Below are 12,788 nucleotides of genomic sequence, written 5' to 3'. Positions count from 1 at the left end.
ACATTTGTCTCTAACTTGCAGTTCGCTATCAGACTCTTCTAAGTCTCCATTGGCATTATAGTTTTCTACACTTCTCATTGAATATCTGTCTTTTAGATTGTTTTCCTATAGATGTTTAAACATACATAAATAGACGTAGCATACTTATTGATAATCATACAGGATGAGCACAAAATCTACTTCTCGGCTACACAACCGAATGCTAGCAATATTCCAAAATGAATATCATTTTGGTCCAGTTTAAGCCATTGTTTTTTTAAGCAGAGCTCCCCACTGAATTCAGTATAATATATTCTTTCTGTCTGTTGCCAGACTCTCTGTAGGGTCCCATGTACAATTTCTCTGGCCTCTCTGGTATTTATTTTCACCTTCCTGCCACTTAATATAATTTGTGAAATTCATTAAAATGTAGTTTATTTTGTCTTCCAGACCAGATCCAGCACTGATTCCTGCAGTGGCCCAGTAGATATCTTCCCCAACTCAATACACTGCTGTTTATCATTTAACTTTTCTTTTATGGCCCTTCAACCAGTTTTCATTTGTCAGGAGATTATTCCTACCCAAGTCCTATTTGAATTAATGATTTAATGTTATGAGCAAAAATTCACAAGACCAGATCCTCAGCTGGTGTAAATCAGCCAAATCACCAATTTAGGCCAGCTGAGGCTCGGTCCTGCATCTACTGCTTTGCTGAAATCCAAATATATTAAAACTACTGCTTTCTCTAGATTGCTAATTTTGTAGTCCTATAAAAAAAGCAACCAGGTTTGTCTGTCTGGCAAGATTTCCCTTTTATAAACCGATATAAAATGCACTTAAACTGCTAAAATAAAATTAGACTACTATCTTTCTAAGAGCTTAGTTGAGTTATTTCTCCTCTCCCCTCCCCTTCTTACAAATGGGTGTTTTTAAAGACTTCTCTCTAAACTTTGCTTATATTCAGGAAGTCTCAGTGAATTGGGAATTTATCCCTAAACTCGCCTACACATAACCTGTATAAACCAATAGAAGTACCAGGTTTAAAAAATTAAATGTCATGTATTTATTTGAAACTGTAATGGTCCATTTGCTGATATATATAATTTTTAAAAGAGAAACATTCTCTAAAAATGTTACAATGAGCAAAACGTTCTAAACCCTTGGTAGCATTTTTATAACTATTATGCAGTGATTACTTTTGATAGCCTTGTTATTTATACATTTAATTCTATTATTTATTGATACATCAGCACTCCTGTAAGCACACTGAGTCCTTTCCAGTACAAGGATATCTGATAAATTATATGGGATGATAAATTCTACTGGAATGATAGGGCAATACTTGTGATTGAAGTCTGCCATAAGAAGCAATCTGTCTGCTAGGAGAATAATAATACAGATAGCTGTCAACTTGAACCTGACATATTTCATGAGAAGAAGAGTGCAAGTAAACCAGTGATGTGACATATATCCATAACACTACAAGCACTGCCTTTTTTCATGTCTAGAAGAATGAATGTTGGTATTTCATGTGTGTACCTCCACTTTCAGTTTTTGACTCATAATGCATATGGAGTAGTTTTGTCAATCTTTACTAAAGCGATCATCAATCTAGAATATATTTTCTCATCTACTCTTCTGCTTTTTAACTCAGTAAATTATTAATCCCCAGAAGTACTGTTACCCTAACTAGGAAGAATAAAAACAATGGATTAACCATGTTCCTGGGTCTGAAACAGATTTTGGATTACCAAAAGTTGTTGAGTTTAAAAAACAATAACAGAAGTTTTCTATATGTTTAGGTAATAAACTTTCAAAAAAGTTGGAATCAAATCTTCAAAATTAGCAAGTGACCTGAAAAGTTAAATAACCCATTGGTGGAATTTATGTTGAAAATTTGCATGACTCTCTTTAAAAAATGAAATAAAATACCAAAGCAAAATTATAATTTTTCAAAATGAGCAATGTCTAGTTAAAGATAAAAGGAAATAATCCCATTAGTAATCTGAATCTTTTTTTCAAAAACCACAATGGCACTGAGCCAATTACAATCAATGCAAATCCTAAAAGAAAGGAACATAGGCATGTTTTATGCTAAAATCAACTGCATGAACTTCAACTATGATGTAGTTACTAGCAATGAAGTATGATGTTCCATTTAGTGTTCATTTACCTCCCTTTACTCTTGATATCAACAAGCCTAGTGATAATAACTTGAATTGCATACCATAGTTGAGGTTAATCTTTTGTCAGGCAAATGTTTGCTTGGCGCTGCTTTGACATGTGCAGAGAACTCTATAATATATAACCTTTGGGTTTTTAGACATCTTTAATTAAGTGGGGATAAACAGCGTAAATCACTAGTTTAACAAAACAGCTAAAGCCCAAAGGAAGTCCAGCTGTGGCTGGGTCAGGAGGAATCACAATGGAAGAAGCTATGGAGAGAGTGGGCCTTTGTGTAATGTATAGTTTATAATGATTCTGGGCTGCACAAGCCTTGCTGCCTTGTCTACTTACTCTACTGGTGGCAGCAACCATGGCGGCTGCAGCTAGGGTGACCAGATGTCCCGATTTTATAGGAACAGTCCCAATTTTGGGGTCTTTTTCTTGTATAGGTTCCTATGTTCCCCCACCCCTGTCCCGATTTTTCACACTTGCTGTCTGGTCACCCTAGCTGCAGCTCAAGTTTTAACTTCCACATCAGCTAGACCTGCTCTGAGCAGATTTGAGCAAACATTTTTTCCTATGTTTCTAATAGAGTCTGAAATGAACATAGTAACTTTTAACAAAATCAAACCCCCTTCCCCATTCTCTATAAGTGTTCTGCACATGTGTGGTTAGTGCTGGTAAAAGGTGTCAAACTGACAGCCCTGGGGACTGAAGCTCTGTGTTCACCCGCAGAATATTGTCTCAACCCTGCCTAGGAGAAACCACACACTAGGGACCAGAGATTTGCTCCATACTGCATGGCCCTTGGTCTCGTTGCTGAAATTGTGGGTTTTAAACACGCAAGCTAGATGTGAAAAGCTAGATACCCTGTTACTAAGCCCTAGGGTGACCAGATGTCCTGTTTTTATAGGGATAGTCCTGGTTTTAGGGACTTTTTCTTATATAGGTGCTTATTACCCCCCACCCACTGTCCCGTTTTTTCACAGTTGCTGTCTGGTCACCCTACTAAGCCCTGACCATCCAGCCTTAGATATTAATGTAGCTTTAGAAATAAAAAGGCTATTTATTTCCATGTTTCCAGCTTCAGCAATGATATCAGCCCAGCACCGGGAATACTGTCAGTGCTGCAGATCTGAGAGAAGGAGCCCACCATATTTGTTTGTGTGGTTCATGCATAGAGGTGGGCTGCTGGGTTACAGAAAAGATTCAAAGGAGTAGGCCAGGTATGGCTTCTTTGGAGAATTTTGGGCTCTAGCCAACTGCTCAATGAACTTGAACTCCTCTTGGCGATCTGGGGATGAGCTCTCAGGGCCAGCAACACAAAGCGATGTCTGTTTAAAGTTAACATGGCAAATCTTTGGTTTGCCTCAGTCAGCAGTCATTTAGTTATAGTACAGCAGTCTCATACATATACGTAAAGTTATTTGCCTTATAATGAAGTGATGGATTCTATGAAGTGATGGATTCTATAGGAATGATGGATTTAATGTAATTTTTATATGTATGGTGAGTACCGTTAAAATGGATGTTTGGTGCTCGATAGGATTTACCTTTACTACAGTATTCCTTATAATTTGGGCCCTACCAAATTCATGGCCATGAGAAAGGCATCACGGACCGTAAAATCTGGTCTCCCCTGTGAAATCTGATCTTTTGTGTGCTTTTACGCTATACTATACAGATTTCACGGGTGAGACCAGCGTTTCTCAAATTGGGGGCCCTGACCCAAAAGGGAGTTGCAGGGAGGTCACAGGTTATTTTAGGGGGGTTGCAGTATTGCCACCCTTACTTCTGTGCTGACTTCAGAGCTTGGTGGCTGGAGAGTGGTGGCTGTTGGCCGGGTGCCCAGATCTGAAGGTAGTGCCCCGCCAGCAGCAAGGGTGGCAATACCATACCATGCCACCCTTTCTTCTGCGTTGCTGCCTTCAGAGCTGGGCAGCAGGATAGTGGCAGCTGCTGACTGAGGGCCCAGCTCTGCAAGCAGCAGTGCAGAAGTAAGGGTGGCAATAGCGTACCATACCATCCTTAGATCTGGCTGCTGCTGGCAGCAGCTCTGCCTTCAGAGCTGGGTTCCCGGCCTGCAGCCGCTGCTCTCCAGCGGCCCTCCTCTGAAGGCAGTGCTGCCAGCAGCAGCACAGGGTTAAGTATAGCAGTACTGCAACCCCCCAACTCCTTTTTAGGTCAGGACCCCTACAATTACAACACCATGAAATTTCAGATTAAAATAGCTGAAATAATGAAATTTACAATTTTTAAAATCCTATGACCATGAAATTGACCAAAATGGACCATGAATTTGGTAGGGCCCTACCTATAAATATTGCAAAAACTGTGGGTGGTAAGTGTCTAGTTTTGTATGGTACCAACAGCATTAACGTCTGTGTGTCCCCAATATGAAAGACAGAGTACATTCCCCACTGGATCTTAACTATTTGAGGGGGGAGGTAAAATTTAAGGCCTAATGTGCTTGGCAATGCTTTTAGCTGTGTTCAATTATTGGGAATTAATTTCAATATGACACATTTGTTACTTAATAGAAGTCTTGATAAACGAGACAAAACAATTCTAGATGTAGAATGACTGACTCAATGGAAATCAATAACATCACTTATACAGAGACACCCTGAATCCCTGTGCATTTGAGTGCAGGGTTGGGGCCTCAGTTTGTAAAGAATACAATGCATGAAAATGTCAAATGGACAATTAAATAAAAGCAGTGAAGGATTAAGATGACTTTTAATTTTTTGAATTTTTATCCTGAGATAAGATCCTGATTTGAGCTGTATATGTGTATAAATCCTTGCACTACTAATCAAACATATTATTAAGGGTAGTAATTTTTACATTTGAACAACTACTTCTTAAAACTGCAGGCAGGGATTAGTGATCACATCTTTCCTTTTCTTACTCTTCATCTTTTATTTGGGGAGAAAAAATAATTTCCATTGCATATAATAGTTAGATCCATCTGGATAAAACTCCAAGCATGGAAAGATGGAATATTTGAGCTCCATAAATTTTAAAAAGATATTTAATAGGGAACCCCACCCTCTAAAAATACAGATGAAGAGTTGCCTTAATTTTCAGGTTAACCACATTCCCATCTATTAAGATGGCTTTCTTTTGCTTTTATGACTACATGCTTACCTCTGGGGTCAGTGCATTGTTATCTGAAGTCTGGCTGGAGAGCAGAATGTGTGTGAAACCATCTTCTTTCCGGACCACAATGTCCCTGAACCGACAGTTACTTTCATTTTGACGCACGCTGTACCTTAGTCTCTTATCAAAGACATAATCTTTCTCCCCATCCAGTTTCCTTTTCACAGTGCTGTGCAGATTCAGGCCTCCATTGGCCAGAGAGGAACCTTTCAAATGCAAACAACCAAAATGGATACATGTGATCATGTCTATACCTCCAAAGAAAACAGTGTAGTGTATTATTAACTTGAATTTCACTTGATGTCTAGATCATCCTATTCCAAGGGTGGGCAAAAATGTGTCCAGCAACCAAATGTGGCCCACGAATTCTAGTGTGTCCCCTGACTGCTCATTTTTACTACAGCAGTTCAGCCTGCGTATCCTAGCATGAAATGCTCTATCATGATCTGAGCAAAAGACCACTCTGATCTAGATCAATCATTGCATTTTGGTAGTCTCAACAGAGGTGCCTGTAGTGGAAAATGAGAGCAGCTGTACCCTGCTCTTTTATGTGAATTTGGGGTGACCCTCAAGTCCATGGGAAAATTCTAATTCAGTTTTCTTTGGCAAAGCTGGGCATTATTGACTTAGTCCATATCATCTCTTCCTAAGATACATATTGTTCCTTGTATACAGAGCTAAAGCCATTACCAACTCCATTTGGCAACTTTAATGTAGGAACAGGGTCCCCAATTGTACATCTCTACAGGGACTCAGAGCAAGATAGAGCAGTTCATATCAAACATTTACAGCTAAGCTGACTCCACTATCACACTCCTCTTCCTAATAATTCCAGCGGTCACCATTAAAGGTAGTATTTTACCCAGTGTTATCCCACTGTGGTATCTGAGATTATGCTCAAATTACGATACAACTTGATACAAGGTGCTCCATTGGAGAGGCTGCAGGGAAAGGCAAACCTATTTGCACATGTGAAGTTTATGTCCAAGAATAAAACAGTTTTGGGAGGAAACTAAAAGTCATCTCATGACAAAATGCTGGCTTCCTCGAGGTTCCCTGACCTGATTACCGAATGCTCCAGTAAAGGATCTACATTTTAAACAGGATGACAAATTTAATTTTTTTTTTATTTTTTTTTTACTGTTAGCAGCAAGACCTTGTATTGCACATTATTGGGAAAATATTACTTCTCCTTCAATGGAATCGTGGAATAGTAAAATACATACTGTCCTCATATTAGAAAAGCTTTTACACCAAGTATATACGCAAGAGAAGTGCCAAAAAGAGGATAGCCATTTAAAAAATTTGGTCACCCTTTTTAGCATACTCAGAGAATGAGGGCTCTCCAACTACGAAGCCAGAATCTTTAGCCAGGTTCTTTGAATATTAAGCTGATCCTTAATAAGTAATAATATATAATGAAGTATGTTAATGTCTTATTGTAACTTTACATTAATAAAAAGTCCCCTCCCCACAAAAGGGAGACTAGGACACAACTGTGGTATCTCATATACCACTGTGTAGTAACAGTAGGTAAATACTGACTTTTTAATCACCTGTACTTATAACATTAAACTGCAAAAAAATGTATTAATGCTGGTGCCATTATGCAGAACACATATTGATAGGAAAACACTAAATCAATGACAAGAAATACATGCTTCCTCTTTTAAAAACAAAACCACCACAACGAAACAGCATCTTACTGAGAAACATTCAGCTTATCCTGAGTTCTGCTTGCAACAAATTGTAACTCCTGCTTTGTTCATATTTATAATTCCTATGGGATATTCAGGAAATATGTTGTCATTAGTAACAATACACAAGTAGGCCAAAGGCTGTGTTATGGAGTCATAAAAATATCCTAAACACATGCTTTCTGTAAGTCTCCTCCTTTTTGCAGTTATAGATATTTTAAATGTCATTACCATTAAAATGATGGGTGAATAAAATAATTAGATAAGTTCATCAATGGTTAATAGTCAAGATGGTCAGAGTGTCTCTAAACCTCTGACTGCTAGAAATTGAGACTGGATGACGGGGTAGATGACTTGATACATTTCACTGTTCTGTTCACTCCCTTTGAAGCATCTGGCACTGGTCACTGTCGGAAGACAGGATACTGAGCTAGGTGGACCATTGGACATACTGGGTCAGACCATTCTTATGTTCTTATATAGACTATGCAAAAGCAGAAGTTAAAGTTGCTCAATTTACTTGATTTATTGGCCATTTTTTAAAAAAAAGAGAGAGATGGTCCCAAAATACTCCAAACATGCAGGAAGGAAAAAGAGGAGTACAGTCTGCATCCAAACCTGAATCTGTATTTAATTGTTTGTTCTTACCTCTAGAGCGGAGTAAACCAACCTCCTGGTTTTGGTATTAAAAAGCTAAGATGGTTTTTTTGAGGAGGAGGGATGGAAATTAGGACATGGATTTAAATTTTGTAGCTTAGTTCATCTTTGTCCAATTAAAAACACATTGTTACTGATGACTGTAATGATGAATTTATAGTGAAAGATTCCCTAACAGGAGCCAGCCATCTTCCTTCGATAGTCTTAATATTTCCATTACTCGATGTCTGAGTAGCTAATTCAACGACATGACTAGCCGTCACTAAACCCTGGACTCTGCAAATGTTCACATCCTGTAAAATATCCGTTTATACCCTGCAATTATTATATTTAGTACTAAACTATATTAAATGTCTAATAGTATTCAGCTGATAGAGTCTGGCCTGATTTAATATATACATATTTGTTAATTCTATTTTTTCTGGGATTTAATAAAACTCTTTTTAGAGTTAAATTATAGACACTCTCTAGTAGAGCTCTAGCAGATATATTCAATTAAATAATGGTTTATTAATTGAAACATTAAATTTAAAGTAGTTCCTTAGTTTAGAAAGAATATTTGAAGCCTTTAGGGGGGTTTTGTTTGTTTTTTTGACAAGAATTATTTTCAAATGTAAAAATCCCAGACCAACACCACATTTTAAAATGCTTGAAATTTTAAAAATTATAACTTGTACATTTTTGGCTTCTTCCTTGTTTTAGTGACTCATTACTAGAGCACAATGACTTGTCTGGTAGTTTATTCCTTTTTTTTCTGTTCATGAATTATTTGCAAACTGAGGTCTCAATCTTGCAAACACATATGTGCTTAACTTTAAACTCAGGAGGAGTTCCATGGAAGTCAGCGGGAGTATTCATGTGCTTAACGATAAGCAGTGTAGAAGCATCTGCAGCCCTGGTGACTGACTCACTTGTACAGATTTGTTCGGCATTCAGAATTATTCAGCAAATACTTTGTGAAAGCATTTCAGCCTGTCATTGTTTGCAACCAACTTCCTTTATCTAGGTCTTCATCTATTTTCTGTTCACTAAGTATATGTCATCTAGGATGCATGGTACTGTTTCTTGTGCCTGACTGGAGGACTGTAGCTTTTTTACAAACAGTAGATGGGAAATACAGTTCACAGGTGTCCGGTTTTTTGACTGGAATGCCTGGTGAAAATGAGTGAGTGAAGGTGGGGAGAGTGAGCGAGAGAGGGAGGAGGGATGGAGTGAGCAGGGATGGGGCCTTGGAGAAGGGGCGGGGCAGGGGGTGGGGCAAGGGTGTTCGGTTTTGTGCGAGTAGAAAGTTTTCCTAATGGGAAAGCAAAGAAATTTCAAGATGGCTACTTGAATAGGTAGCCTTGTTAGGAAAGAAGTCAGACATGACAATCATAGTTGTTCCTTCTGGCCTTTAAATCTGTGAACAACTTCTGGTATGAATCTTTAAGCAAACTTCTACTTAGGTTTTCATCAATTTCATTTTTCACAAACATTCTTATAAATAAACAAAAGTTCTTGCATAAACTTTCATGGGAAATGAATAATTGGGGTTGTGAATAATTCATCTTTGTTTTTGGGGACCAAAGATTCCAATACCACTTTTGTGCACTATTTGCTCTGCTTTCTGCTCACTATGTTGTTTGGTCCATCTGCAAGCCTGCTGAAGAGGGAGATTTTGCAATAAAGTCTAAAGAACTTAGGAAATTAGATGCAAGAATGGACATGAGATGGAAGCAGCCTCGGGCTAACTGCATTGGTAATCTGCATACTATTAAGGAATAAGCAACAGCTGTTCTAAGTACAGATGGTAAGGGAAGGGTGGGGGCTTAATTCTTAAGGGAAATCCATCAAAACAAAAAGCCTCTCGTCAATCAGTTTATCATCATTATTTGTTGCATCTCATTTTGTTCAAATAGTGCGCCAAGTGGGGAAGTTAAAGATATGACAAAAGAAGCTGTTAACCTCACAGCAATTATTATAAGCAAAGTATGTGTCAGCTGACAGGATTTTAACCAACAGAAGGTCTACATGCAATCTACAATGGCACCTATGTTTTCTAATTTATGCTTTCCTCAAATGACACTGTAGATTGCATGTAGACCTTCTGTTGGTTAAAATCCTGTCTGCTGACACCCACTTTGCCTATAATTGTTTTAGGTTTCATGCAAAGATTTACACCGATGCAACTAAAATAGGTCTGGTCGTTTTTGCATGAAACCTAAAACTGATACAAATACCAATAACTATCCATGGATTATCTATGGGAGGAATGTCTGATAGTCCCATGATAGTGCAATTCTGTATCAAAATTCTGAACAATGTTGCCTGTCTGTCAATATCAGTATTCCAGCATGGAACTCAGACGCTCATCTCTAGTTGTTGGAACCTACACATAATTTAGTTATCTACTTTTGAGATGGGCCAAGAGAGTGAATATTAACCTCTGCAGCTATAATTAAATAATGTGTCTTCCTACTGAATATTCAGCCTAAAACAAAATGCTGCCTAACTTTTATCACCTGGTTAGTACATGGTAGGGTAACAGTTAACACCTTAATATGTCAAGATGAAAAATGACTGTGGCATGGAGTAAAGCTAGCCATCCCCCCAAAATGAATAATGTATGTGAAATAAATTAGAGATGTCACAAAAAAACACAGGAAGCTTTAGCTACCTTTGAGCTTGATTTCCCAGCCTAAGCACAAAGATGAAAATTTTAGTTCAGCTTTTTGGTGCTCTCAGTTTATATGTGAAAGAGAGCACGAGACAATGTTTCCTTAATTTAGCTAGGTCTATTTATTACCCGGTATTTAATTTATAATCTGCAGTAAAACTTATGAAGGTGTGTAGAAAGAGCCATGTAAAGATTGGGAAGAAGAGTTGGTAAAAGTCACCAAGGGAACAAAATTTATATTGGTGTCTAGAGATCCCAGCTGACTTCAGGGCCACATCATGCTAGGTGCTGTACAGAACTCATCCCGATAGACGTACTGTCTAAAAAGATGAAACAAAAGGGTGGGAAAGGAAATAGAGAAGTGACATGCTTAAGGTCATACAGCAGTTCAGTGCTGAGCCAGGAACAGAACCCAGTCAAGTGTCCTATGCACTAGACCACACTGTCTCTCTAGCTACCATGTTAGCTAAGAATTGATGAGTAGGGCCCTACCAAATTCATGAAAAACGTGTCACGGACTGTGAAATCTGTTCTCCTCCTGTGAAATCTGATCTTTTGTGTGCTTTTACCCTATACTATACAGATTTCATGGGGGAGACCAGCATTCCCCAAATTGGAGGTCCTGACCCAAAAGGGAGCTGCAGGGGGGTCACAATGTTATTTTAGGGGGGGGTCACAATTTGCCACCCTTACTTCTAAGCTGGGCAACCGGAGAGCAGTGGCTGTTGGCCAGGTGCCCAGCTCCGAAGGCAGCGCCCCACCAGCAGCAGCACAGAAGTAAGGGTGGCAATACCATCCCATGCCACCCTTACTTCTGTGCTGCTGCTGGTGGCGGCTCTGCCTTCAGAGCTGGGTTCCCGGCCAGCAGCCACCGCTCTCCAGCTGCCCAGTTGTGAAGGCAGCACCACCGCCAGCAGCAGGGCAGAAGTAAGGGTAGCAGTACGGCAACCCCCAAACCCCTACAATAACCTTGTGAACTCCCCACAACTCCTTTGGGTCAGGACCCCTACAATTACAACACTGAAATTTCAGATTTAAATAGCTGAAATCATGACATTTACGATTTTTAAAATCCGATGACCGTGAAATTGACCAAAATGGGCCTTGAATTTGGTAGGGCCCTAATGATGAGTCTCTCACACTTTAACCAAGTTTGTTACTCACTTGTTGCAAGGATGTTCCAGAAGAGCAAATGAAAATAAGAATGTTCCAGAGACAGTTCTGTTGCATTAAACTCTCAGGTGTGTGTTTTGGGAATAGTTTTAGAGCCATGTAATCAATTACGCATCTGCAAGGTTCCTTAAATCAACACATTTCTATCCAGACTGACCTGAGAAAGTGAGACAAGGTGGGTGAGGTAATATCTCTTATTGGACCAGAGTATCACAGCTAAGGTGGAACAGATTGTTTAGCATAAGCAGTTAACACAAAAATGAATGGCAAATAAATGGCAAATGAAATTTAATGTGGATAAATGTAAAGTAATGCACATCGGAAAAAATAACCCCAACTATACATACAATATGATGGGGGCTAATTTAGCTACAGCTAATCAGGAAAGAGATCTTGGAGTCTTCGTGGATAGTTCTCTGAAGACGTCCACGCAGTGTGCAGCGACAGTCAAAAAAGCAAACAGATGTTGGGAATCATTCAAAAAGGGATAGAGAATAAGACAGAGAATATCTTATTGCCCTTATATAAATCCATGGTACGCCCACATCTTGAATAGTGCATACAGATGTGGTTTCCTCATCTCAAAAAAGATATACTGGCATTAGAAAAAGTTCAGAGAAGGGCAACTAAAATGATTAGGGGTTTGGAACGGGTCCCATATGAGGAGAAATTAAAGAGGCTAGGACTTTTCGGCTTGGAAAAGAGGAGACTAAGGAGGGATATGATAGAGGTATATAAAATCCTGAGTGGTGTGGAGAAAGTGAATAAGGAAAAGTTATTTACTTGTTCCCATAATATAAGAACTAGGGGCCACCAAATGAAATTAATGGGCAGCAGGTTTAAAACAAATAAAAGGAAGTTCTTCTTCACACAGCCAACCTGTGGAACTCCTTGCCTGAGGAGGTTATGAAGGTTAGGACTATAAGAGGGTTTAAATTCATGGAGGTTAAGTCCATTAATGGCTATTAGCCAGGATGGGTAAGGAATGGTGTCCCTAGCCTCTGTTTGTCAGAGGGTGGAGATGGATGGCAGGAGAGAGATCACTTGATCATTACCTGTTAGGTTCATTCCCTCTGGGACACCTGGCATTGGTCACTGTCGTTAGACAGGATACTGGGCTGGACGGACCTTTGGTCTGACCCAGTATGGCCATTCTTATGTTCTTATGTTATGTTCTTATTTCAAAGGGCCATTCCAGGTGAAGTGGCGTGTTAACACCCCTCCAGTTATAGGTGGGTGAAGGAAAGAGGAAAAAGGCAGCAGGGGCAAGGGGTTTGGGATTATTATTGGATTTATGG

At 39.1% G+C, this 12,788-nt stretch overlaps 1 protein-coding gene and 1 long non-coding RNA gene across 2 annotated transcripts in view; one reads left to right on the top strand and one right to left on the bottom strand.

Annotated features, from left to right (window-relative positions):
- The window catches only part of LOC101938184 (uncharacterized), a 597,742-nt gene that overhangs the window by 94,258 nt on the left and 490,696 nt on the right, over nucleotides 1–12,788 (top strand). The window lies entirely within an intron of this gene.
- Nucleotides 1–12,788, bottom strand: part of CDYL2 (chromodomain Y like 2) — an 82,807-nt gene that overhangs the window by 21,459 nt on the left and 48,560 nt on the right. Inside the window, exon 3 of the mRNA XM_005292325.4 lies at nucleotides 5,296–5,513. Within this exon, the coding sequence (XP_005292382.1) occupies nucleotides 5,296–5,513 (218 nt within the window). The remainder of the gene's footprint in view (nucleotides 1–5,295; nucleotides 5,514–12,788) is intronic.

The sequence above is a fragment of the Chrysemys picta genome, chromosome 14 (assembly GCF_011386835.1).
Source record: "Chrysemys picta bellii isolate R12L10 chromosome 14, ASM1138683v2, whole genome shotgun sequence".
Classification (NCBI taxonomy): domain Eukaryota; kingdom Metazoa; phylum Chordata; order Testudines; family Emydidae; genus Chrysemys; species Chrysemys picta.
This window is presented reverse-complemented; position numbering and strand designations above follow the sequence as displayed.